Genomic DNA, 26,669 nt, shown 5'->3' on the forward strand with positions numbered 1-26,669 from the left:
TACACTCGGTATAACTGACTGTACAGTAGGCTTTGGGTTCACTTGGGCCTCTGAAATATAATAAATGCTGAAGAGGAAATTTTCCATAGACACTGCCCTTCAGTATGAGCTTAGTGACTCCTTTTACAGAAGTGTTTGTCTTCACAGATGATGAAGGGGCGACTCCTGTGAAAAGAAGGCGTGTTAGCAGTGATGAGGAGCACACTGTAGACAGCTGCATCAGCGACATGAAAACAGAAACCAGGGAGGTCCTGACCCCAACTAGCACTTCAGACAATGAGACGAGAGACTCCTCAATTATCGATCCAGGAACTGAGCAAGATCTTCCTTCTCCTGAAAATAGTTCTGTTAAAGAATACCGAATGGAAGTTCCATCTTCGTTTTCAGAAGACATGTCAAATATCAGGTCACAGCATGCAGAAGAACAGTCCAACAGTAGTAGATTTGAAGATTGTAAAGAATTTAAAGACCTCCACTGTTCCAAGGATTCTAACTTAGTTGAGGAAGAATCCGAGTTCCCTTCTACTTCTATCTCTGCCGTTCTGTCTGACTTAGCTGACTTGAGAAGCTGTGATGGTCAAGCTTTGCCCTCCCAGGACCCTGAGGCTGCTGTATCCCTCAGTTGTGGCCATTCCAGAGGACTCTTCAGTCACATGCAGCAGCACGACATTTTAGATACGCTGTGTAGAACCATCGAGTCCACGATCCACGTGGTCACAAGGATATCTGGCAAAGGAAACCAGGCTGCTTCTTGACATGAGGTGTCGCATGTCTACTTTTAAGGCCGCCCCCGCTCCCCAATGCTGTTTGTATAAGTTTTGCTTATTTCTGTTTTTGTGCTTCAGTTTGTCCAGTGCTCTCTGCTTGAATGGCAAGATAGATTTATAGGCTTAATTCCTGGTCAGGCAGAACTCCAGATGAAAAAAATTTGCATCTTCAGTATACTTTCTAAAGGGCAATCAGATAATGGATATGTTTTATGTAATTAAGAGTTCACTGTAGTGGCTTTCCTTTAATATGGCTGTCTGGGAGGAACAGGGTTCTCTGGCCCTGTACAATGTAATTTAAACTTACAGCATTTTTACTGTGTATAATATGGTGTCCTCTGTGCCAGTTTTGTACCTTATAATAGAGGCAGATTGCCTCCGATCGCTGTGGTTCTTATTATCAAAATTAAGTTTACTTGTATACGGAACAACCACAAGAAATTTGATTCTGTAAAGAATCCTCTTTAGCTGTGGCCTGGCAGTATATAAATGGTGCTTTATTTAACAGAATACCTGTGGAGGAAATAAAGCACACTTGATGTAAAAATAATTGTTTTATTTTTATTGACATGACTGATTGCTATTCTGTGCACTTAATTAAACTGATTGTGATGAGTTTTCATTTGTTTACATATGTTGCTTCAGTCTTCACAGTAATGAGAAAAGTAATGAGAAAACTGTGAATGGGGGAAGCACTTACCCATTATAGTATATTTCGTTAGAAGTGTTAGTAGCAGTCCAACACGTAACTTATTCCCATAAGACTTTTTAGTCCTCTCCACCTTGAAATACTTAACTGCTGCAGGGAGAAGTGTTAACAATACAACCAACTTGTCCTCACTTCAACATGCTTTTGAGTGCAACATGCCACTGTTTCACTACCTAAGAGCTACCCACCTTACAAACCCTGAAGTAAATAAAGGAATGATATCAACATGCCACTCATTTTTTGTCTTCCTGAACTAAAACTACAGCTGAAAGTAAGCTTGCTACAAGGACAAGCTTTAGGTTGGGAAACTTCAACTATCTGTACTCAGGGATTCAGTCTTGTCCCAGAGGAGCATCTATCGGAGGTAAGGTTAAATACTTAATTTCAGGTTGCTTGCTGCTTCTAACTCAATGGAGAGTCTAATAGGAAAGATTCAAACAACGCTTTAAATTCTGTAAAAGTTCATGGATTTCACCCACTATAAATTAATGAGTGTTGTGTTCTTTTTTAAAAGAAATAATTAGGAAGAAGTAATGACACTTTTTCTGCTTACAAAAAGTAATGCCCTTATAAAATCTTGTAATTCAACCATTTAGAGTGGTCAGCTGCAGTAAGCCTTTTATTTCTTCAAAATGCTGTTTCTGCCAACAGAATTTCATATTCTCTTCTTTACAGACAGGAACTCCTTTACAGTCCAATTGTAATTCCGTTTGCCCTAGAGCAGGCACAAAATTCAGTATAACTGTTGCATAGTGTTCTGGAAGAAAAATAGGAAACATGAAGAGGAAAACTTTTAAGTACTACTACCTGCTTTTCACAGTGAGGAGGAAAGCAACTCGTTTGTGGACTCTTAAAGCAAGCAGTTCCAATAACATACCTTCTGGCCAGTTCCTACATCTCCATTTCATGACGATCTTTTCATTTGTTAACTGGAAACAAAGGAAATTATATTGAAAACATCTTAAAATTTCCTATAGTGCTGTACAGAAAAACACCCAAGCCTTTCATCAAAACCCCTATGTACCAAAAGTAATCAATGAACAATATACAGTTCCATCTTCCAGTTTATATGTCCGTACCATTGTAGAATTCATTGTCCCTAGTGCCAAAATGTCCATAACAGCAGTTAATATCAAGGACAGAAGTGTAGTAACATGGGTAACAAAAACAGAACCAATGTCAATGGTAAGTCAACTGACATCTGACAATGCAGATCCCAGTGATTGAGGTGGCAGAAAGCTGAATGTTATACACAAAGATTTGGGAGAATCTTACTCTTCTAAAATCATAAGCATTTGCCCAAATACTATGAAACTAAGGCTTCAACTTTCTCATTATATGTAACATTTTTTATTTGCTCTATAACCAACTATATAAAGTTCTCAGGTTTTTGTGAGCTTGAATAAAACCCCAAAGCAGTTAAAAATAGCATTAATTTAAAAAGCAATATAAACGGAAACAGGAGTCGGTCCCCAGCTTATTTTCTTTAACCGTAAGATTACTTACCAGTTCTATATATTCACCGGTGATGTTCCCATCAAACATTTGGAATTTCCCTCCCTTTTCAGCTTCTAATATGGCAGGAGATTTAGAAAATTTTTGTACCAGCTAACCAAGAAAAACAGTAAGACATGTTACGTTAGCATATAACAATTACTATGAGTTTTTTTTTTTTAAGTCCTGAATATGAGCTTGTAATTAGTTTAGCTTTCTTTTCTCTTTCTCTTGCAGAGGGAGAAAATGAAGTAAATGAATGTATCCCCCAATTGTTTATATATTTCCCCCCAAGATGTCCATCCTTCCCCTCCATCAAATATTTCAGAAGCTACCCTGAAGACTTCTATCCCCACATTTCTAGATCTCTTCAATCAGAAAAATAGGAATGTAAGGAAAAAAAGACCAGCTCCAGCTCTTAGTGGCACATGTCCTCCAGTATCAGCGCTTAAGATCCTAGCTTGAGAAGTTACTTACATCTTTGACAGTGAAGATGCTGTACAGCCGTTCCACAGCTGTGTCGAACAGTTCTGTCATGTGCAGTGCTACAGTGGGAATCCTCACACCAAGGGACACCTGAGTCTGGATAAGAAGTTCCAAAGAATAATTAGCATGCCAAGAGGTAAAGCTGCTTAAATTTAAAAATTCAGTCTTCCAGGCTTAATAAAATACTAATATATCCCAAATTCCACACTACCCATTCCAGAAACATGGAAATAGCATGAAAAGGTCTCAGCACCACCAGTCCTGGCCTTTATTTTGGAGATGGTGCTTATTATTCCTATGAGCTCTTAAACTCTGTTCTACTCCCAAGCTATGACTTAATACCCCAAATCCTATTTGGACATATAAATATGGACCAGAAGGCATGCAGATAAGCAGATGAAGGACAACAGCACATAAGGACCAAGAGTGTCAATTTACAGTACCAGATTCCAAGAACAGGATCTAAAACCTCCCAATCCAAAAGTTTGGAGAGAAGGATGGTCCACTGTGGTATGGGAGCTTCAAAGTCTCCTGGTTTTATAACCTGCTGCCTACCAAAGAACTGTGCCTTTACAAGTCTTCGATGAAATTCAGTATTTATCCCCCCAAAAGGCATTTATACATTCCCTTCCGTCAAAGATGCAAGTCTTATCACTTCCCCCTCAAAAGGGGCAGAAGATAGGATGTAAGGGTGGATTAACTGGCCTTCCCTGGTATTCTTTCAGGCCATCATCGGAAGGCTGTTGAGAGCTTTGAAGAATTCACACTAAGCCCCTTCTCTACATATTGACCACCAGAGATCATACCTGCAAGGTATTTTCACTCAGTTTCTTTTTAATAGTCAGTTCCTGTGTTGCCGTGGTTTTTGTTGGTAAAATCATTCCCATTGTAAATTCTACAAAGAAAAATGAGAGATGGTTTTAATAAGGAACTTCCTCCTTTTCAGCACAAATAGGCAGAAAACCCCAAACAGCATATAGGAAAATTAAAGAACTGATATCTATGAGAATATGAAAATTCCTAAATCATTTTGAAGATTTCAAGACCATTTCCTTTTTATATATGTATAAAACTAACGAGTTATAAAACAAAAAAGTGCCTTTTATTTCACTTTTCAAATGCCTCACTTTTATCTATTTTTGTTGATAAATACACAAAAGTTTCAAATGTTGTTTTCCAGAAAGCTCAGTTAACTACTAACAGCTTTATGGCCTTTGTGTACTGTCAGAAGCATACTTCATGTCCTCTTCCTGTACTCTACAAATACTTCCTCATTGCTTCACCACCACCTCGCAAATACCAGCCTCACAGTATTCCCGCCTGTGGCCAGCCACGTGTGTGGTCTCCAGGGAGAAGTGGCAACCTCAAATCCATCTATGCCAACACCTAGACACATAGCAGAATCCAAGGATCGTGCGCATACAGGCCCTGTTGGCCATTTTGCCTGGCAAGTAACTTCTCTAATTTAGGTAAGAAAACAATAAATAATCTCACTTCCATACGGTGTAGGAATTACCTAGGTAAACCTCACTACACCTGTGTTACCTACAGTCACTTTCATTCATTCATTCAACAAAGATTTATTAAGCACCTATTACTATGTGCCAGGCATTATGCTAGATGCTGGAGATACAGCAATGAACAAGACAGACACCTTCCATGCCCTCAGGGAGCTTATGGTCTAGCAAAGAAGACAGACATTAAATAAGTAATTATACAAATGACTGATTAAATAATTATTCCAGAAAACTTAACAATTCTGTAGGCAAAATGGTTCATGCTGCAATACTGATAATAACTAATCATGGCCTTACTCATGACTCGCTCCACCATCCACACTATAGAGTTTATCCTGCAGCATAAAGAGTTAGTTTCTGAAGCCTGAGATATCAGCTTAACCTGTGAATCCAGACCACAGTGCAGAGCATAACTTGGGTAAATAGAAAAGGGACCCCTGGGGTCACGAGGGATGCCTTCTTTACCCGTCTTTAGTGCCTTCAGGTAATCTCCAAGGGCCTCCCTGACCTTGGCGGTGCCTGCGGTTTTCATAAGATCCTTCAGTATATCCCCATCTCCTTTCTTTTTACTCACGTTCACCTACAAATCAGAAAAATACAAACCTAAGAAAAACCTGGTTTGATGTATTCTTCCAACATTGGGACACGTGGTGACTGTGAGGGAAGGGGAAGAAGTGGCTACACCAGAGCTGTGACAGGATTCTTCCTATAGTTTAAGAAGCTGTAAAGGCTTTTAAATCAAAGCTCCATTGACTGTGTTGGCCAAATCTTGAATGGACTTCTAAGAATGTGAGCCCCTTAATTTGCATTCAAAATTTTATATGTGTATGTATTACATTGATGATGTAGTTTATGGCTTTTATCAGGGTCTAGAAATGCGCTGTCCAGTATGGTAGCCACTAGCCCCATGTGGTTGCTGAGCAGCACTTGAAATGTGGCTGGTTTGATTTGAGATGTGCTAGAAGTATAAAGAAATACAAACCAAACTTGAGAGACTTAGTACAAAACAAAAAAATGTAATCTAATAATTTTGATAATTAATTACATGTTGAAATGGTATTTTTATATATTGGGTTAAATAAAAACATTAAAATTAATTTAACCTGTTTCTTTTAACTTTTTTTTAATATAGCTGCTAAAAAATCCTAAATTCTGTATTTGGCTTGCATTATACTTCTATTGAACAGCGCTGGTCTAGAACCCCAAAGCCAGTGTAATTAAGAGAAACAAGTTCCCACATAACATGGCCTTGAGCTACACATTTTTTTTGGCAGGGAGGAAGGAGAGTTGGGAAAAGGAGAGGAAAATGAGCAGAAGAAAAAGAGAGAAAAAGAAAAGAGAGGGTAAGAAAAGAGAGGAAAGGAGGAGAGGGGAGGGAAATGGGGGGAGACAGGGAGAGGGAAACCCCAAAATGCTCTGGGGACGTCTCTGTGGTACTTATTCTCAGAATGAAAAGTGGGGTTGGTTAGAAATCATTTAGTGTCCTGTGATGCAGTTGAGCTGGGCTTGTTCCAGGTACCATCTAGAGAGTCTGTTCTGTGACGCCGCCAAGGATTGAAACTCAAAGACCAGTTTCACGTGATGATGAAAACTTCTCAGCTGATGGACTGGAATATGGCAAAGTGAAATCACAGCCCCTGAGTACAGCAACCACATCGCTGAAGATACGTCAGACAGCCCTGCTTTTCGCATTGTATAACTATATAGATGTGTTGCTCAGTGTGATTTAGTTTTTATATCTTTGAAAGCCTCCACCTTGAATAATTTCACTAATCAAAAAAAGACCTTTTGTCAAAAACTATTTGGTTTAGAAAATATAGCTACCCTACAAACTGTTTCTCCCCAGAACCAAACTCAGCTTCCAGAAGGCACTAGCTGAAAACCACAGTTAGGAGATACACATGCTCTATCTCCCAAGAACTATGAGACCTAGCCAGTCAAAAGTGATAGGTACTAACTAGTTTACGAATTATATATATTAACCAAAGGAGATCATAGCTAAAAGCTGAGAATTTTCACTGTTAAAGGGAAACAGCAAAGATGCAGGGGAGAACTGTCGCCAAACTGCGTGCTGTTCAATCCCTTTACAGTACGTACACTGTCGCATGCCATCCCTGCAAGATGGATTAACCCCACTCCACAGATGAGGAGTCCTTGAAGGCTGCGGCCACCTGCCCCGGCCCCACACCCGGGCCATGGAGCCGTCTAGGGTTACTCCCTCAGCTTACTCTTCCCTATGCCACTATGCTGCCCCCCACAGTGAGCAATTCTCAGCAAACGAGCCCACGACAGTTCACCAAAATTACAGCACAGGAATCACACAGTCTGATGAGCAGTTTTTCAAATCTTCAACTTCTACAGCAGAAGCTTGATTTAAAAAAGGGGGGGAAATGAAATATCAGATACCGCACCTCAGTGTCATCTACTTCATTTTCTTCAGAAAGGTTGGGTATTTCGATCAATCCCTTGTGCTTCACACCAGATTCTTTAATTATACCTAAAATGAGCAAAATGTGTTCTTCATTTACAAAGTAACAACTGGTTTATGCAGAACTTTCCTGCATAACTGACTAGCCCACCCTCCTCACAGGGTGCCACCACAGCTCGTGACAATGCAGGTATAAGACTTTACCACCAAACAGGTACCAAACCTGACCCTGTTCTCCTGGCCCAGATTACAGGTAAGCCACCAGGAAAGGTGGGGGTAGAACTGGCCTTGGAATGGACACACAAAACCATGGGTCAGTGGACGCACAGGGCTGGAGTGAGTGGTTCTGCAACCAGTGTTTCTTTTTTCAACCCCCAAAAGTCTTTACCACGTTAAAGCAGGGTAAAGGGCCATCCTGATGAGTCACAAAAGGGATGGAGGGACAGAAAGGGACAATGAGTTCTGATCATGGGGAAGCTCTATGTGGACTCCATGCAGCTGACTTTTTTTCCAACACCAGAGTGTCAACTGCAGTGACAACATAAAGATAGCAACATAGGTTAGTCCGGAGTCAGTCCTCTTACAAAATGACCAACTGGCAGCTCTCTGTAGACAAGATGCCTCTGTTAAAATCCCAGAACACCCTCCTGGACCAGAGGCAGAGAAGGACCACATGTGAAGGCTAAGAGGAGGAGTAACACTCTGACCAAATCACCCCTGCCCCAGGCTGCACAGAGCCACACTGAGAGGGCCCCACGGCGGTTTCTCCAGCGGAGGGGAAAGCACAAGGTGGACATTCAGCTCCCCAGAATTGTGGGGTGCTGCTTGGGAGGCTGCTCCGGACTTGCCTAACAGAGACCACTGGGAATCAGAGGAGTGGAGGCAGGGCTTTCAGCAACCAGCCCTCAAACCTTTTTCTTTTTTTTATTGTATTCCTCAATTACAGTTTACATTCAATATTACTTTGTATCAGTTTCAGGTGTATGGCAGAGTGGATAGACAATCATGTATGTTACAGCCCTCACTCAAGTCTCAGTGGACGGCACTCCTGCTTGCAGAAGTATGTAAGCAGAGAGCCCGGTCAGTGACAGCTCATCTGCAGAGCTGAGCAGTAGCCCTGTCTGGCTAGGGACCTCCATCAGCAATTCTGCTCGGCATCCCCAGCCAACGGGCTGAAGCTAGCTATAGCGCTCATTCTATTGCCCCACACAGGCAGGGCAGCTCAACTGCTGAGCATAGCCTCCAGTTCCCACTATTCTGGAAGCCTGACCAGCAGTCCTCTCCTCTGGCCCCACATAACTGAGGAGCCTGAACAGTGACCCTAAGCAGACTCAGAGCCCAGCCTAAATGCAAAACACAGCTTGGGGCCTCCCTTAGCCAGAGAGGGAGCCTAGTCAATGACCCTACCCAACTGCGGGAGACACCTCCTGACTGAGAGCCCAGACCACAACCTTGCTAAACGGTCTAGCACAGCCAGTAGCCCACCAGCCTACTGGCCCACCTGTTCACAAAGGTAACCTGCAGACCTGCTGAACTCGAAGGCGATCTGTATACCCACCTGATCACAGAGCACAGCCTGAGGCTGGGTCCAACTGCAAAGCCCACCTGCAACCCTGCCTAACAGAATCCAGCCCATGGCACCATCTGGTCAGGGATCATAGCCTGAGACCCCACCCACCCAGGAGCAAATGCGGAGACCAGCCTACAGACTGCCCAATCAGAGTCCAAACAGTGGCAGTGTTCTGCCGGGGAACACAGCCAGTGACCCCACATGACTAAAGGTAACTGCAGAGCCCAGCTAGTGGCCAGTGTGACCAAAGAACACGGCTAGCCAATTGTCAGACTATATACTCAACATACTGAGAGAGGAGTGTCGGGTTCTGGTCACGATGGCAACGTGGTTAAATGTGGTTACTCGCATCCTCCCACAACCACATCAAAATTACAATTACACTACAAAACAACCATCACTCAGAACTGCCTGAAGTCAAGCTGAATGGAAGTCTTAGATCTAAGACAGGGGTGTCGAACTCATTTTCACCGGGGGCCACATCAGCCTCATGGTTGCCTTCAAAGGGCCGAATATAATTTTAGAACTGTATAAATGTAACTACTCCTTAATTAGGGGCAAGGAGCTCAGTGCTGCCACCAGGTAGAAACAAGGTGCTGGGCCAGACAAAACAAGGTGGAGGGCTGGATTTGGCCTGTGGGCCTTGTGTTTGCCACCTGTGACCTAAGGATATAAAGAAGCTACATTGAGACTGGCAGTAGGGACAGAGACTCGAGACAGGCTCATCCGACACCCACATGAGGCAGATAAAATCAGGTGGCATACCTCAGCTATGGTGGTCCCCCCTGAGGAGAGAGTGGTCCAGCCCCACAACAAGCTCCCCAACCCAGGGTTCAGTGCCAGGAAAATAAGTCCCCATTTCTGGCTGTAAAAACCAGCAGGACTGTAGTTGAGTGAGATGGGGGGGTTCTAGAGCCCCAGGCGTTCCTCCTACAGGGCCCACACTCAGACTTACTCAGACTCACCTGCTCTGAGCTCCAGCCCTAGGCAGCATCTCAAAAAACACCAGAGACATATGGAGAAGAACAGAATTGTCTGGCGTCAGAGAGAACTGGAGGGGCAACTTTCTCTGACAGAAATTCTGACAGAAGCCATTGTTCCTTTTCTGAGCCCTCCTCCAACAGTGTCAGCAGGCAGGTGCCATATATGAGTCTCCCTGGCCATGGCTAACCCTGTTTGCCCACCCTGGTGATTTTCTGAGACCTTGCCCCACCTAACTTGTGCACCCACCCAAGCTGTTTCCAGTGGTTTTTCTATATGAACAGCCAGTCTTGGCTCTTGCTTTACAGCTGATCCCATACAGTGGTTCTAGCCACTCCTTGCAGCCAATTAACCTGGGGGTAAATCTCTCCCATTAACATGCCAACAGCACTCAAGGCTCAACTACAATATGAGGGTGTACACAGCCCACATGGGGTGGGGTATACCTGCAGTACTCAGCTCAGGTAAACAGGGAGGCTGTGCCACTGGACCCTATAGGACACCTACTACATAAGACCACATTATCAAGCATGGGAGACATAGCAGCTCTACCCAATACATAGAAACAAACACAGGGAGGATGCCAAATGAAGAGACAAAGAAATGTGGCCCAAATGAACAAACAGAATAAAACTCCAAAAAGAAACCTAATCAAAGTGGAGACAAGCAATCTGCTAGATGTAGAGTTCAAAACACTGGTTTTAGGATACTCAAAGAACACAGGGAAAGAATAGATAAACTTAGTAAGTTAAGAGATTAAAAATATAAAAATGAAACTAGAAAACATAAAAAAGAACCAGTCAGAACTGAAGAATAAATGAACTGAAATGAAGGATACAGGCCCTGGCCAGGTAGCTCATTTGGATAGAATGTTGTCTCGATATGCCAAGGTTGCTGGTTCAGTCCCCAGTCAGGTCACATACAAGAATCAACCAATAAATGCATAAGTAAGTGGAGCAACAAATCAATGCTTCTCTCTCTCTCCCCCTTCACATCTCTCTGTCTAAAATCAATAAGTAAAAAAAAAAATGTTTTAAGAATACATTACCAGGAATCAACAGTGGAATAGATGAAGCAGAAGATCAAATCAGAGACTTGGAGGATACAGAAGCAAAAAACACCCAATCAAAACAGCAAAAAGAAAACAGAATCCAACAAAATGAGGACACTGTAAGGACCCTCTGTGACAACTTGCATCAGGGGAGTGCCAGAAGAGTGAAAGCAAGGAATTAAAAACTTATGTGAAAGAAAATGACGGAGAACTTCCATAACCTGGTGAAGAAACAGACCTATAAATCTAGGAAACACAGCGAATCCCAAATAAGACATATCATCATTAAAATGCCAAAGGTTAAAGACAAAGAGAGAATCTTAAAAGCAACAAGAGAAAAGAAGTTAGTTACCTACAGGGGAGTTCCCAAAAGGCTGTCAGCTGATTTCTCAAAAGAAACTTGTCCGGCTAGAAGGAACTAGAGCAAGAAATATTCGAAATCATGAAAAGCAGGGACCTACAAACAAGATTGCTGTACCCAACAAAGCTATCATTTAAAATTGAGGGGGAGATAAAGAGCTTCCCAGACAAGAAAAAGGTAAAGGAGTTTATCATCTCCACACCATTATATGAAATGTTAAAGGGACTTATTTAAGAAACAGAAGATCACAACCAGGAACAAGAAAATGGCAATAAATGCATATCTATCAACAATTGAATCTAAAACACAAACTAAGCAAAGAAGAATAGAGATAGAATCATGGATACAGAGAGTGTTTTGATGGTTTCCAGATCAGAGGGGACTGTGAGGGAATGGGTGAAGAGGTGAGGGGATTAAGAAGTGCAAATAGGTAGTTACAGAATAGTCATGGGATGTCAAGTACAGTGTAGGAATGAAGCAGCCAAAGATCCTATATGCATGACCCATGGACATGAACAATGGTGGGGGGATTGCCTGAGGGAGTGGGGGTGCTAGGTGTAGGGGGCAAAAGGGTAAAAATCAGGACAATTATAATAGCATAGTCAATAAAATATAATTTAAAAAGAGAGAGGAGGAGGAGGATAAAGAAAGAAAGAAAAAAGGAAAGACTATCAAGCAAGAACACTATACCCAGCAGAGCTGTCCTTAACAAATTAAGGAGAAATAAAGACTTCCTTAAACAAACAGAAGCTCAGGGTATTCAGCATCACTGAACCTGCCTATAAGAACTGCTACGGAGCATTGTTTGAACTAAAATATAAAGATGCTAATTAGCATAATAAAAACATACAAATGTATCATATTCACTACTAATGATAAATATATAGTCAAAGTCAGATTATCTAATATTGTAATGGTAGTGTATAATGCACTTAAAACTCTTTATTTTTTTATTTATTATTTTAAATATATTTTATCGATTATACTATTACAGTTGCCCCATTTCTCTTCACTCCCCTCCACCCTGTACACCCTCTCCCACCCACTCCCCCCCTTTAGTTCATGTCCATGTGTCATACTTATAAATTCTTTAGCTTCTACATTTCTCATACTATTCTTACCCTCCCCCTGTCTATTTTCTACCTACAATCTATGCTACTTATTCTCTGTACCTTTTCCCCCTCTCTCCTCCTCCCACTCCCCTGTTGCTAACCCTCCATGTGACCTCCATTTCTGTGGTTCTGTTCCTGTTCTAGTTGTTTGCTTAGTTTCTTTTGGTTTTGCTTTAGGTGTGGTTGTTAATAATTGTGAGTTTGCTGTCCTTTTACTATACATGTTTTTTCTGTATCTTCTTTTCTTAGATAAGTCCCTTTAACATTTCATAAAATAAGAGCTTGGTGATGATGAACTCCTTTAACTTGACCTTATCTGAGAAGCTCTTTATCTGCCCTTCCATTCTAAATGAAAGCTTTGCTGGATAGAGTAATCTGGGATATAGGTCCTTGTCCTTCATGACTTGGAATACTTCTTTCCAGCCCCTTCTTGCCTGCAAGGTCTCTTTTGAGAAATCAGCTGACAGTCTGATGGGAACTCCTTTGTAGGTTACTGTCCCCTTATCTCTTGCTGCTTCTAGGATTCTCTCCTTCATTTTTACTGTGGCTAATGTAATGATGATGTGCGTTGGTGTGTTCCTCCTTGGGTCCAACTTCTTTGGGACTCTCTGAGCTTCCTGGACTTCCTGGAAGTCTATATCCTTTGCCAGAATGGGGAAGTTCTCCTTTATTATTTGTTCAAATACATTTTCAATCTGTTGCTCTACCTCTTCCCCTTCTGGTACCCCTATAATTCAGATGTTGGGATGTTTAAAGATGTCCTGGAGGTTCCTAAGCTTCTCCTCATTTTTTTGAATTCTTATTTCTCCATTCTTTCCTGTTTGGTTGTTTCTTTCTTCCTTCTGGTCCACTCTATTGTTTTGAGTCCCAGTTTCCTTTCCACCACTATTGGTTCCCTGTGCATTTTCCTTCATTTCTTTTATGGTAACCTTCATTTGTTCATCTAATTTGTGACCAAAATCAACCAATTCTGTGAGGTTCCTGATCACCAGTGTTTTGAACTGTGCATCTGATAAGTTAGCTATCTCTTAGTCACTCAAAAAGATGAGTTCTGGGGCACTGATTTGTGCTTCTGTTTGAGCCATCTCTCTTTCTCTCTCTCTTTTTTTTTTTGGTCTGGTTGCTCCTGTTATGGTGAGGGGTGGAGCCTTAGGTGTTCATCAGGGCTGGGCACCCCAGTTGCTAGATTGTGACATTGTATGTGAGGGTGGGGTTGAGAGGGAACAATGGCGGTAGCTCCATTCTCTGTGGGACCTCAGTCCCTTCCCTGGGATCCTGGGTTGCGTGCTCTGCCCTGGTCCACAATCGCTGCCTCATTGGGTCTGCCAGCTGCCAGTTGCGTACTCAGGGTCCACCTGCTGTGATCTTGCGCACCCCAGATGCCTTACATGCTCCCGGTTGCCTTATGCGCCCAATTCTCCCTGTTCTCCGCACCCAGCTGCTCGTCTCTGCCCCTCCTACCAGTCTGGATGAACGGGTCTATTTCAATTTCTCGGCTGTCCAACTTCCATTCAGATAAGTTTTCTGTCAGTTCTGGGTATTATTCTGCATCTAAATTGTTGTTGTTCCAATCCTGGTTGTGCGTGGAGGTACAGTGAGTTCACCTATGCCTCCATCTTGGCCACAAGTCAAAACTCTACTTTAAAAGTTAAAAAAGAAACATTAAAAATAACTATAACTTATAAATATGGTAGCCTATGATTTTTTCTATTACTTTAAGAAAAACTTAAAGTAAATTGTAACATTCATTATATCAGTTAAAATCCATTAAAATAAATGATAACATTTAAATTCAATTGTAACATCAATAACCTACAATGTTGGGGAGAAAAAAATATAAATTTCCATATGCTATTGAAATTAAGTTGTTACCAGTATAAATAGGGTGTTACAAATTTAAGGTGTTTTATGTAAACCTCAAAGTAATCACAGAGAAACGCCTGTAGTAGATACATAAGAGATGATGAAAAGCGGTCACAGCATACTGCCTCAAATAGGCATCACATCCCCAAGGAAGATGTCAGGAGAGGAAGCAAGGAACATACAGAAAACAACTAACATGGTGACAACAGTAAGCCCTTACCTATCAATATTTATTTAAACATAAATGGATTAAATTCTCCAAGCAAAACACACCCAATGACAAATGGATTAAAAAACACCAAGATCTGACAACATGCTGCCAGTAAGATGCTCACCCCAGCTTTAAGGACACGTGTGAACTAACAGCACAGGGAGGGTAGAAGACATTGCAAGCAAATGGTCACCCAGAGAAAGCAGGGGCAGCTATCCTTACATTAGATAAAGTAGACTTTAAACTAAAAACTCTTAAAAGAAACAAAGAAGATCAGTGTATAATGGTAAGGGGGTCGATTCATCAAGAACATGTAATGACTGTAAGTATTTATGCCCCCAGTATTGAAGCACCTAAATATACAAAGCAAATATTAAGAGAACTAAAAGGAGAAATAAATAGTGATACAAAAATAGCTGGGGACTTTACTACCCAGTTCTCAACAAAGAATGGATCATCCAGACAGAAAATCAATAAGGAAATAGCAGATTTGAACAACACTGTATGTAGACTATATGGATCCAACAGACATACAAGTATATCCCATCAGACAGCAAAAGAATACATACACATTCTTATCAAGCACCCATGGAACATTTTCTAGGATAAATCATATCTTAGGCCACAAAACAAGTCTCAACAAATTCAAAAAGAGAATATGAGTATCTTCCCCAGCCACAGTGGTATAAAACTAGAAATCAATAACAGGAAGAAAGCCGTAAAATTCACAAACACATAGAAATTAAACAAAATACTCCTGAACAACCAATGGCGCAAAGAAATCAAAAGGAATTTTTTTTAAATATCTCAAGACAAATGAAAATGGAAACACAACACACCAAAACTTAAGGAATGTTAACAACTGCAGTTCTAAAGAGGGAGGTTTGTAGTAATGAATTTATAAATCAAGAGAAAAAAAGATCTCAAATAAAGAACCTAACTTTATACCTCAAGGAACTAGAAAAAAAAAACAAAACTTAGCCACAGCAGGAAAAAAAGGGGGGGGGGGGAGCAACCTGCACAGATTCAATGCAATCCCAATAAAAATTCCAGTGGCATTTCTCAGAGAAATAGAACAATCTAAAATGTATATGGAACCACAAACATTCCCAAATAGCCAAGCAATCTTGAGAAAGAACAAAGCTGGAGACATCACATGTCCTGTCGTTAAATTATATTACAAAGCTATAATAGACAAAACAGCATGGTGTTGGCATAAAACAGACACAAATCAACAGAATACAATAGAGAGCCCTGAAATAAAACCATACACATGTGGCCAATTAGTCTATTACAAATGAGCCAAGAGTATATTCAATAAATGCTGTTGGAAAAACTGTGCAGCACAAATAAAAAATGTAACTGGATCACTATCTTCCACCCCACACAAAAATAAACTCAAAATAAAGAATTAAAGACTTGAACATAAGGCCTGAAACCATAAAACTCCTAGAAGAAAACAGAAGCATGGGTCTTGGTAATTATTTTGGGATCTGACACCAAAAGCAAAGACAACAAAAGCAAAACTAAACAAGTAGAACTACATCAAACTAAAAAGCTTCTGCACAGCAAAAGAAATAATCAACATGAAAAAACAACCTACAGAATGAGAGAAAATATTTTCAAGCATTATCTGATAAGGGGTTAGTGTCCAAAATATGTAAGGAACTCATACAACTTAATAGCAAAAAAATAAAAAATGTCGTTTAAAATGGACAAATGACCTAAATAGATATTTATGCAAAGAAGATATTCATATGATGGTCGACAAGTACACAAAAAGGTGTTTAACATCACTCATCCTCAGGGAAGCAAATCAAAACCACCATGAGACATCACCTCACACCTGTTAGAATGGCTATGATCAAAACAAGAACAAGTGTGAGCAAGGATGTGGACAAAAGGGACCCCTTGCGCACTGCTGGTGGGAATGCAGACAGGTGCAGCCACTGTGGGAAACAGTATGGAGGCTCCTCAAAAAAATTAAAAATAGAGTTACCATATGATCCAGCAATTCCACATCTGGGTTTATATTCAAAGGAAATGATATCACTATCTTAAAGATAGAGCACCCCTCTGTTCATTTCAGCACTATTTATAATAGCCAAGACATGGAAACAACATAGTAACCATCAGTGGTTGAAGGCGTAAAGAAAATGAGACACACACATACACAGGACTGTTACTTAGCCATAAAAATGGAAATCCCGCTATTTTTATCAACAGAGACAGACCTTGAGGGCATTATGCTAAGTAAAATAAATCAGAGAAGGACAAATACTGTATGATTTTATTTATATGTGTAATATAGAAAAATCAAACTCAAAACAGAGAGGGAGTAGATTGGCAGTTGCCAGGGGGTGGGGGATGGAGGAGGTCAAAGGAGACAAACTTCACAGTATGTCACTTCACAGTGACAATCATTTCACAGTATGTACACAAATCAGATCATCACATCGCACACCTTAAACTCCTACAATGCTCTAAGTCAATTACATCTCAATAAATCAGGGAGGGGGGTGAAATTAAAATTCAGTTAAAAAACAAAACAAAAGACCTGAGTATTGCCTCCTCCCCAGCGGGTCCTGCTTGCCACCTCTGGGACTCCCTGCTAGAGGCGAAAGCACAGAGGGTCAGGGCAAGTCCTGTTCAGCCTGCCCTCTGGCTGCTGCCTGGGCATGGCTGGGTCTTTCATTGCAAAGGAGCTGGTTGTTGCCTTGAGCTTAGGCAGAGGGAAGGGGCACAGGGCACTGAGAGCTTCCTCTGGGCCCTCAGAGCCCTGTCTTGGCAAGGAGCGGGGTGGGGAAACTAGGCGAGTATGAGGAGCTACCCAGCCTTGAACTATCCAGCAGCAGCTCCTGAAGGAGTGAGTGACAGCAAACCCCAACAGAAGGTTCCAAGGCAGGAGTGGAACCACTTTTGATATTGGCTGACCATCTCCCCGGGCTCTGGCCTGGCTTGAGCTGACGAGGTGGCCACTAGAGCAGAGGTCCAAGGTCAGCTCACCAGGTGCCTCTCTAACCCAAACTCTCAAGAAAGGAGCTGACTTCTGGGCTGAGGCCCAACTTTAACACAGTATAATCTTCTAGAACCAGATCTCCCCTTCTCTCTCTTCCTTTTTCCCTTTGTCTTCACACTTGTGGTTATTTTAACAAGGATTTATTGAGCAAGGACTACCTACCTAGCCAGGAGCTAGGCACCACAGGAGAAATTTACTCATTCAACAAACACATAACATTCCAGACTGTGATCTAGGCCTGCAACAAAACCAATCAATTCCTGACCGAAGACCCAAAGAGTAAAAACAACCCAAATGTCCACTAACTGATGAGCAGGTAAGCAAAACATGCTATATCTGTACCAAAGGATGTCATTCAGCTACAAAAAAGAATGAAACATACTACACACAAGAATGAACCTTGAAAAAAATCATGTTAAGTGAAAAACAATCATAAAAAACCACATACTGCATGATTCCATTCATACGAAATGTCCGGAACAGGCAAATCCACAGGCAGAGAAAACATTAGTGGCTGCAGAGGACAGGGGAAGTGACTGCCAATAGGTTCCAGGTTTGGGAGGAGTAATAAAAACTTTCTGGAATCTGTTGTAGTGATGGCTGTACAACTCTGAATGTAATGAAAACCACTGAATTGTATATGAGAGGGGGGAATTATACAGTACACAAATTATAGCTCAATAAAGCTAATATTTTTTTAAGCCCCTGCCCTGACGAAGTGGAAGAAGGGGAGAACCAGAATAATAAACAAAACATTTAAGTAACCATATATAGTATACCAAATATCAGCACTGTGGTAAAAAATAAAGTAGGGAAGGAAGACAGTACAAAAATGGCATCGCAATTTTACAGGATGCGGACAGACGGCTTCACTGAGGATGAAGACCTGAAAGGCCCAAAGGAGCCAGCAGGCAGCTGTCCAGGGGAACAGGGTTCCAGGCAGCAGCTCTGGGAAATTCTAGTGCTCACGGGTGCCTGGCAGACAAGAGTCCAGCTAAAAGCAAAGAGCTCAAAGCAGCTCTGAGTGCTGGGAGAAGGGGCAGCCCCAAGCTTGTCAGACAAGGAACTCCATGTGTGGTAAGGCTGTGTCCCAAACTACGAGCACCAATTCAGGAGCCAGTCAATGCAGGGTCCACAGAAGTTCTAAAAATATCTGCTGAATGAATGAATAATGAATCACCGGGGTCTACCCTGCAGCTGCCTCCAGCCCTACCTGAACCATGAGGCCCCTGTTACCTTTCCAGCCCAGTTTGATGTTCCACTCATAGAAGAAGATCAGCTTCCCTTTGCGGCTGCTGCAGGAAGCCTCGCCTTCCACCTGCTTCAGCTCACTGATCTGGCAGCGACCAGCCTCATTCTCCACGACGATGCCCACCAGAAACTCACGGAGCTTCCCCTTAGACCAGCTGGTGGCATCTCGCTCTGTCCTGCCAGGAGCCAGAAGGGCAGAGCCATGAATGGAAGGCCCAGGTGGTACCACCCGCCCAGCCCAGATACGCCGGATTCCCCTCATGGGGCCTTGGAAGAACTGCCACCCTCAAACCTACAAACATGCTTCTCAAACCAACTTTGTCCCAAATATTTCTTAAACCTCCTGCTTGATTCCTTAAGATAGTATTAACTACTCTATAAAGTAGTATTTTTTGTCTTAAAAACACCAGCTTATTTGGGGAAAAGGCGGCCTACCAATCTAAGTAGGAAATGTATACACTATATGAGAAGATAGTAATAACAGAAATAATTCTAACAAGACAAATAATGAAGTGTGTTCACACATATTATTACTTCATGCAATCTCCCCAAATAATGTTCCCACTTTGGGAAGCAGAAATGAACTGAGAGAGGTCAGTGATGTGTCTGCGGGCGGGGGGGCGGGGGGGAGAGGTCAGCTCCTCTGAGCCTGGGCCAGAAAATGATCCCTTCACAGACCCGGGGCTTTGCTCTGCCTGGACCTGCCTCAGCATCAGCTTGATGGCCTGAAGTTACCACAGCCCTCAGAGGAGCAGGGCAGAGAGCATCACTTCCTGAAGCTCTAGGGGAGGGGGGAGGCAGAAATACGCCAGTATTCCAAATGAGGTACAAAAAGGATGGGTAACGGGTTCAAATTCCTCCAAGGCAGGGCTCACCGGAGGCCCATCAAGTTAGACGCAGAGTTGAGATCCAAATTCCTGTTCTTTCCACTGTGCACAAACCAAAACACACCCTGGCTCCCACACACACACACTCTCTCTCTAGCTTCATTGTAACTTCCAGAAACATCAAGAGGATTAGACGTGGGAGGGGGGAAGGGAAGAACCTAATTAACGGTACAGACTGTCAAAGTTGAAGAAGTAAATCAAAAACCATTCTTGGAGCCCAACCCAACTTTCAAAAGGAGGAAACAAGTCCCAGAGGCAGTGCATGCAAGATTCCAAGTCCGGGGCCTCAGAGGGCTTTACCAAGCCCAAAGGCTACAGATGAGTCGCAACTACAAGTAGATGAGGGAGGGAAAAGGAATCCAGTGCACCTGTCCAAGACCCCGCCCCTCCGAGGCGCCCTGGGTCGAGGGCACCCTCACCCCCCAGCCCCAGTGCTCAGGGCGCTCGGCGCTCGCTGAGGGCTCCCCCCGCCCCCCAGCCCGCCGGGCAACTCCGGAGAGGGAGGCCCGGGACCACGGCCCAGACCCCCACCCGGCCGCACCAGTGCCAGTTGTTCACGTTGGTCCCGTCCTCCCGCTCCTCCACGATCCAGCGCGGGTCCCCCTGGCCCCACTTGGCCATGTCTGCGCTGGCGGCGCGCCCTCAGCGGAGAACAAGGCAGGGCCGCGGCGGCGGGGCTGCGGTGCGGCAGAGTCGCTGACGTTTCCGGCTTCTCAGCCCAGGACCGGAGCGTTCGCTGCGCCCACAAAGTGCCAGAAATCCCCGCCCCTGCGCCGCTCCGCCCACCGCCCCGCACGGCGCGCCGGGTCGCTGAGCGCCGAGAGACCCGGTGCCGCAGCTGGGCCGCGAGGTGGGGTGGGGTGGGGTGGGGTGGGGTGGGGCGGGGGTGGGGCGGGGCGGGGCCTGGGGGTAGGGGGTTCCTGGTGGGCTATGGGTGGGGTGGAGGGGCCCGGGCAGGCCGTGAATGGGGGTCCGGGAGAGGTCTGGCCTGGGAGTCGGGCGGCTGGGGGGAGATGTGTGTGAGAAAGAGAGGGGAGAGTCTGCGCCCGTGGGGCGGGGTCGAGGCGGTGTGCCCTGCCGGGCGGTGTGGGGAGAGGTTCCCAGGCCCCGGGCTGCTGGGCGGTCCCTCAGGCGGGGGCGGTGTCCTGGCGGCCTTGTGGAGGGTTTGGAAAGGCCCTAGGGGCGCCGCAGCCGGACTCCAAAGTGCAGGGACCAGGAAGAAGGGACCTCCTTTAGAGGAGGGACCTCGGCCGCCTCCTATAAAGGCCTGGACACCTCAAGGGCTCATTATTACTACAGCGATTAGTTTCAACGCTAGCAGACGCTAGCAGACGGGTGGCGGGTAACAAGCCTGCCTGAGAGCCAGCCACATTGGGGATGCAGACGGGAAGCGTCTGTCCAGGCTGTCATCAGCTGTGCTTTTCGGCCCAGTGCAGGACTCGACCCTAGTGCTTGATCACCGTTTGCTGTACAGCCGACTTCTGAGGTCGGAGCGAGCCCACGGTGCTTGCGGTCTCCACTGTGCGCGTGCTTGTTACACCACATTCCTGTTGTGTCCGAAAGTTCCTGCAGAGTTGGTGCGCTATGATTCTCTCCTCAGGCCTTTCCAACACCTGTCCAAGTAGCATACGTTACCAAGTTCCTAGTTACTTCAAGAATGTTTATATTTTATTCATTTAGTAATCCTTTATAGATGACAAAAGAACGTGACTGCAAGTGCCCATTATTGTAGCTTGATGCAATTTTACAATAATTAAGTGGATAATGATTCCTTTAACAAAACTTCACCTTCCGGCAAAATCTTTGTACTGATTATATGGAAGATGTTACTAAAGGGTCTGTGGATATTGGTTTAGCATGGAAAACAAATATGATGATGGAAGGGTGGAAGCACCTGACTCTTCCGTTCCCTGATGTTGACCTGTCCTTTGTGATCTGTGCTCATCAAGAGATAAACTAACTGGTGGAGAACTTTTTTCTCCTTTCCTTACTGGAGCAACTGCATGCCAATATAATTTTCCAAAAATCTACAACAGTTATGCAAACAGACTACTTCAAAGTGTTTTGGCCCCAAAATAAAATGACATTTTTATTTCACCTTTTACACTTTACTTTGCCAAAGCCACGGACAACTAAAACATGGTATCAAATAGGAAAGAATTTCAATGGTAATACTAGTGATCACAGTTTTCTTATGCATTAGCTGTGTATCTTTTATCCAATTCATAAAGAATATTAATGATAGGACATTACATAGTAAGATTTAGATATGGATAATTGAAAACTGTGGGGAAAAACAAGACCAGGAAACTTACAAAGACAAAGGCTACAATCACTAAAATTTTATGTAGACAAAACATTTTTCCCAGTATTTATACAAAAAGTACTACCCCAATGGAAACAATTATAATTAAAATGTAAATGAAAAGGGCATTCTATGTAATAATTGACCAAGAATTAAATTGACCTAAAAGAATTTGCTCCAAAAAGTAATTTCACAAAGAAAACTTTCAGTAGTAATATAATTATTATGGCCCTGGCTGAGTGGCTCAGTTGGTTGGAAAGTCATGCACCAAAACATCACAGGTTTGATTCCTGGTCAGGACATATACCTAGGTTGCAGCCCTGGCCAGGGCACATAGGGAGGAAACCAAGTGATGTCTCTCACATGCTCTCCCTCTTCCCCTCTCTCTAAAATTTCCTTGGGTAAGGCTCTTTAAAAATATTTAAATATTATTATGAAAATATTAGTCTTAATAAAACTGAGTCAAGGTCTCAAAGAGAAATTCGTACACCCATGATTATAGCAGCATTATTCAGTGCGTGGAAGCCACCCAAGTGTCCACTGATGGGAGAATGAATAAGCAAAATGTGTCACTTACATATAATGGAATATTGGCCATCCTTTAAAAGGAAGTAAGTTCTGACATATGCTACAATATGGATGGAACTTGAGGCTCACATTATGCTATTAATGTGAACTTAGCATATAAACACTGTGTTAAGTGAAATAAGACAAAAACAAAAAGAAATACTGCATGATTTCATTTCCATGAAGAATTTAGAATAGCCTAAATCACAGAGACATAAAGAAATGGTGTTTGCCAGGGGCTGCGTGGGCAGGGGGCATGCGGAGCTACTGTGTATGGGCAGAGAGTTTCGGTTTTACAGTGAATGGCACTCTGGACAGCGGTGACAGGGACACAGCATCAGGAGTGTGTTCAGTCCCACTGACCTGTACTCTTAATGGATGAGCTGGTAAAATTTGTTATTTTTACCACAATAAAAATGGGAATAAAGCTCTAATCCAGTGAGAAAAAGATTTCTGGGCAAGAGGGTATTCATGCAGTGTGAAGGTGTATCACACACATACCCACGCAGTTAGTTCACTTAATAATTACGAAAGGAAAACATGATCTTTATAAGAAAGAAATCTGGCAATGGACCACCTTAACCAAAACTGGAACAAACTGACATAGGTACAATGTCCCCTGTGTGGTATTCTTGCCAAAAATGCTTAATCTGAATCTAATCATGAAGAAACCATCAGAAAAGTCTAAATTTAGGGAGATTCTACAAAATGGATTCAGCCTAGACTCTTCAAAGATAAACATTTCATGAATATCAAAAGAAGCCCAAAGAGACATGGCAAATAAATGCAGTGCATGATCCTAAATTAGCTCCTGGGTCCAAAACAAACAGTTTAAAATGCCATAATTGGGGAAATTTAGATTGCACCTCAGACTGCATATGTATTAGATAATATTGTGCCAGTGTTAAGTTTTCCGAGCACTGAATTTTGGTTGCAAAGGAGAATATTCTTGCACTTTGAAGATGCATGCTGAAATATTTATGGGTAAATATGATGTCTGCAATTGACTCAATTAGTTCAGAGGAAAACACAGATAAAGCAAGTGAGGCTAATTGTTGGCAACCAGAGGCTCTAGGTGAAGAGTATCTTGAAGGAGTCTTATACTATTCTTGCAGCTCCTCTGTAAGTTTGAAATTATTTCAAGATCCTCACAATGGGATGATCCCAGGCCACAGGGACTTCTCCCCATCAAGATGTCAATACCCCCCTTTTAGCATCAGTTACACATTGAAAATTATTTTATCACTTATTCTTTCCATCACTCAGCAAACACTTACTGAACCTACGTCACACACATGACAGTGTGCTAGGCCCTTGAATCGCATACTATGTTTTCTACTCTTTCCCTCTCTCACAGCCTGACATGTTTCACAAACGTTTACTGCAGATGGCCACAGTGTAGTACCAGTCTGTACTGCCAGATTCCAAATACATTTGGAACTTGGCACATTTCAAACCACTGAAATCAAGAATAATATCATCTCGGGACTTGCCTAACATAATAGGATGTTTTGCTGGTAATGGTAGTCTCTTCGTACCAGTCTTACAAAGCAGCTATCAGGGCCCTGGCCTGTAGTTCAGCGGTTAGAGTATCGTCCTGATATGTCATGGTTGCAGGTTTGATCTCTGGTCAGGGCACATGCAAGAAGCAATCAATGAATGCATAAATAAGTGGAACCACAAAATGTTTCTGTCTCTCTCTTACTCTATCTAAAATCAACTTAAAAAAAAAAGTCTATATGAGAAAATGTTAAGGGCTGAGTTCAATGGGGATTGTGTGGCAGGTGACCCAAGTCCTTGTCCCTGGGGGTTTCCATGGTAACAGTAGTAATGTTACTTGGCCATGAATGCCTGTGATCAGAGCATCAAGGACATGTGCTGTTTCCCACGTTCCCTTGAATATCACATACCTAACAGACATCTGCACAAACACAAATAACTTTATTCACATGTTCAACAGTGAATAGACTGAATTTTAAGGACACTTAATACAATCAATTTTGTGAACTCAGATTTGAGTTTTAAAAAATAGTAGTCAAGCTGTTGGTATTTTATTTTACAGAATTTTGCATGTAGCCCACTTCTTTCTGCATGAAGGTAAAATACTATTTGCATTTGCTTAATTCCCTATTCTTTTGCTATTTCAACACAATTTTGTGCCCCTGTCATCTCCTTGTTAGTCTAAGGTTATATCTCTTTCACTCTCAGCCTTTTCTCAGCTTCATTTTCTCTCTTTATGTTCTTGAATATAGCTTTGAGGTGTAGGGTATTGCTTCCCAAGGTCCACAACAATTACCTCCCTAGAAAATGTCACTCCTTTTAAAGGTCTTTTGTTGTGATCAGTAACTGAAGGGGCTCCACTGACAGGTATGTGTGGTTTTTCTGAATCATCCTGCAAGAGAATGGGACAAAGAGTGTAAATGATCAATTTATGAAAACAAACCCTGCTTTTAAAGACATAGGCTATATGCACATTGTTAGTGAGAAACAGAAAAGTATCACTAAGTGGTATAGAAAAACAGTGACAATCCATCATTTTCCTGTTTCTGTGGTTATGAAAGCACACCCTGACATAGACAGCTCTGGTAATGAATCACCCTCTGTACATAGCAGCCAAACCCAAGAGCTGCCTGCACCACCATCCTGTGTCCAGCTGGGCATGAGCCTCGTGTGGGGAGGGCACATGAGTTGTTTTTATTAGGAAGCCCCAAATGTGGCACTTCAGAAGGCCCTGGCAAAGTTTGTGTGCTGTGGTAGAAGGAGCCTAGAACTTGAGAAGGGACACAGGGCTGGTCCCAAGCTCAGCCATGGTGGAAGATGGATGACCTTGAACAATTCATGTCTTTTTCTCATTTCTTGGATCCCTACATGATCTCCAAGTCCTCCTCCAGCACTAAGATTCTATGAATCTGAGAAAAGCAGCAAAATGAAGAGAATTATTAGGAAAAACACAAAGGTAGGAATGAAGAATGAGTAAGTGTCTAAGCTTGGCATATGTAAGTGGTTTAATGCCATGAGCCTATAAAGCTAAGAAGAATAGTGTGAATGAGTGTGGACATTGCTCTGCTTCCAGGTACAAACCTAAATACAGCCCAGACCACCCCTTATTGCACCTAGCCAAGTAGTTTGCCTCCTTGTCAATCAAACAAATGCTACTGCCCCTTGAGTGCCAAAAAGCCCATCACCTCTTGCCCATTTTCTTTAGCATTCTTATCATCATGGTTCTCTTTTACTTCGTTCTCCGCTTTGCCCTTGTTGCCCTCGTTGCCCTCGTTGCCCTCAATGCCCTCTATGCCCTCTTTGTTTTCTAGGAGGGTGGCCACCATTTCTTTACTCTGTCTCTGGACAAGAATGCCAGGCCGTATGATTTGCCTTATGAGAGTCCTAAAAAAAATCAGTCAGTAGGGATTTTTAAAGTTATGCACATTAGCCACCATTATCACACACACACACACACACACACACACACACACACACAGCTTTCTGCAACATTCTGTGGTAGACTTACTTTTCTGGGTCTCCTGAGTTGCGTGTCTTCACATTAGCAGTTAAACCATCTTCATAAGTACCTCTTTCTATCTCCTCATCTTCCTTGCTTTGGAAACTGAAAATTAATGCACAAAAATTCACTTTTAAAGAGGAAACTGGCAATTCTAAAACCCTGGATGGAAAAAGTAGATTGTTACAGCATTATCATTTGCTCTATTTTAATTGTTTTATATTATTTCTAGATACATTTGCTAGTGTGACTTGAAATCTGATCCCAATCTATCAGCATGGACTTATACCATCTATATAAAAACAGCATCAGTAAAAGGAGGATGCAAATGAAGCAAATTAGTAGGATGATGATGAAAGTAATTGCTGTGGTTTCAAAGCTCATAGGCTTAATAAGCCGACTCATCCACTCTCACAATCGCCGTTTGTCCAAATGTTCTTTTCCAGCTCAGTTTGAATGTAGGTCTCTTGTTCTTTAAGTTTTCTAGAAACAGAAGAGTAAAAGCCTGTTTTCATGGTTGTTCATTTGTCCACCTTTGTAAAAGATGTTCTGCTCATTTCAGTGGAACTGACTCACACTGGCTAATTTTTC

The 26,669-nt window shown here is 42.7% G+C and overlaps 3 protein-coding genes across 4 annotated transcripts in view; 1 reads left to right on the plus strand and 2 right to left on the minus strand.

The window, feature by feature from the left end:
* The window catches only part of USP34 (ubiquitin specific peptidase 34), a 220,397-nt gene extending 219,008 nt beyond the window's left edge, over nt 1-1,389 (plus strand). For both annotated transcript variants that reach the window (XM_045827191.1, XM_045827192.1), the window contains exon 80: nt 148-1,389. In XM_045827191.1, the coding sequence (XP_045683147.1) occupies nt 148-755 (608 nt within the window). In that variant the 3' untranslated portion in view covers nt 756-1,389. The remainder of the gene's footprint in view (nt 1-147) is intronic.
* On the minus strand, nt 1,309-20,538 carry LOC123811171 (activator of 90 kDa heat shock protein ATPase homolog 2). Its single transcript, XM_045827193.1, has 9 exons — nt 20,249-20,538; nt 18,806-18,996; nt 7,385-7,470; nt 5,439-5,553; nt 4,263-4,351; nt 3,448-3,552; nt 2,983-3,084; nt 2,354-2,405; nt 1,309-2,233 (listed from the first exon to the last, which is right to left on the minus strand). Exons 1-9 carry the CDS (start codon nt 20,326-20,328, stop codon nt 2,061-2,063), a joined length of 993 nt encoding a protein of 330 aa, XP_045683149.1. The 5' UTR covers nt 20,329-20,538; the 3' UTR covers nt 1,309-2,060.
* A 4,262-nt stretch (nt 20,539-24,800) lies between these two features.
* CUNH2orf74 (chromosome unknown C2orf74 homolog) lies at nt 24,801-26,462 on the minus strand. The gene is made up of 4 exons (XM_045827293.1): nt 26,368-26,462; nt 26,088-26,183; nt 25,765-25,963; nt 24,801-24,971 (listed from the first exon to the last, which is right to left on the minus strand). Exons 1-4 carry the CDS (start codon nt 26,460-26,462, stop codon nt 24,801-24,803), a joined length of 561 nt encoding a protein of 186 aa, XP_045683249.1.
* Nucleotides 26,463-26,669: the final 207 nt, after the last annotated feature.

The sequence above is a fragment of the Phyllostomus hastatus genome, unplaced genomic scaffold (genome assembly GCF_019186645.2).
Source record: "Phyllostomus hastatus isolate PE091 unplaced genomic scaffold, TTU_PhHast_1.1 phas_scaffold_78, whole genome shotgun sequence".
Lineage (NCBI taxonomy): Eukaryota > Metazoa > Chordata > Mammalia > Chiroptera > Phyllostomidae > Phyllostomus > Phyllostomus hastatus.

What these genes read in the sequence shown, in the direction of transcription:
- LOC123811171 (XM_045827193.1), bottom strand. Translation starts at nt 20,328, where the DNA reads ATGGCCAAGTGGGGCCAGGGGGACCCGCGCTGGATCGTGGAGGAGCGG. An exon ending in ATGAAGTAGATGACACTGAG is followed by an intron (nt 5,554 to 7,384) that starts GTGCGGTATCTG and finishes TCTGATTTGTAG; the next exon opens with GTGAACGTGAGTAAAAAGAA. An exon ending in GCATCTTCACTGTCAAAGAT is followed by an intron (nt 3,085 to 3,447) that starts GTAAGTAACTTC and finishes TTTCTTGGTTAG; the next exon opens with CTGGTACAAAAATTTTCTAA.
- CUNH2orf74 (XM_045827293.1), bottom strand. Translation starts at nt 26,462, where the DNA reads ATGAGCTTTGAAACCACAGCAATTACTTTCATCATCATCCTACTAATT. An exon ending in AACTCAGGAGACCCAGAAAA is followed by an intron (nt 25,964 to 26,087) that starts GTAAGTCTACCA and finishes GATTTTTTTTAG; the next exon opens with GACTCTCATAAGGCAAATCA. An exon ending in CTAAAGAAAATGGGCAAGAG is followed by an intron (nt 24,972 to 25,764) that starts GTGATGGGCTTT and finishes ATTCTCTTGCAG; the next exon opens with GATGATTCAGAAAAACCACA.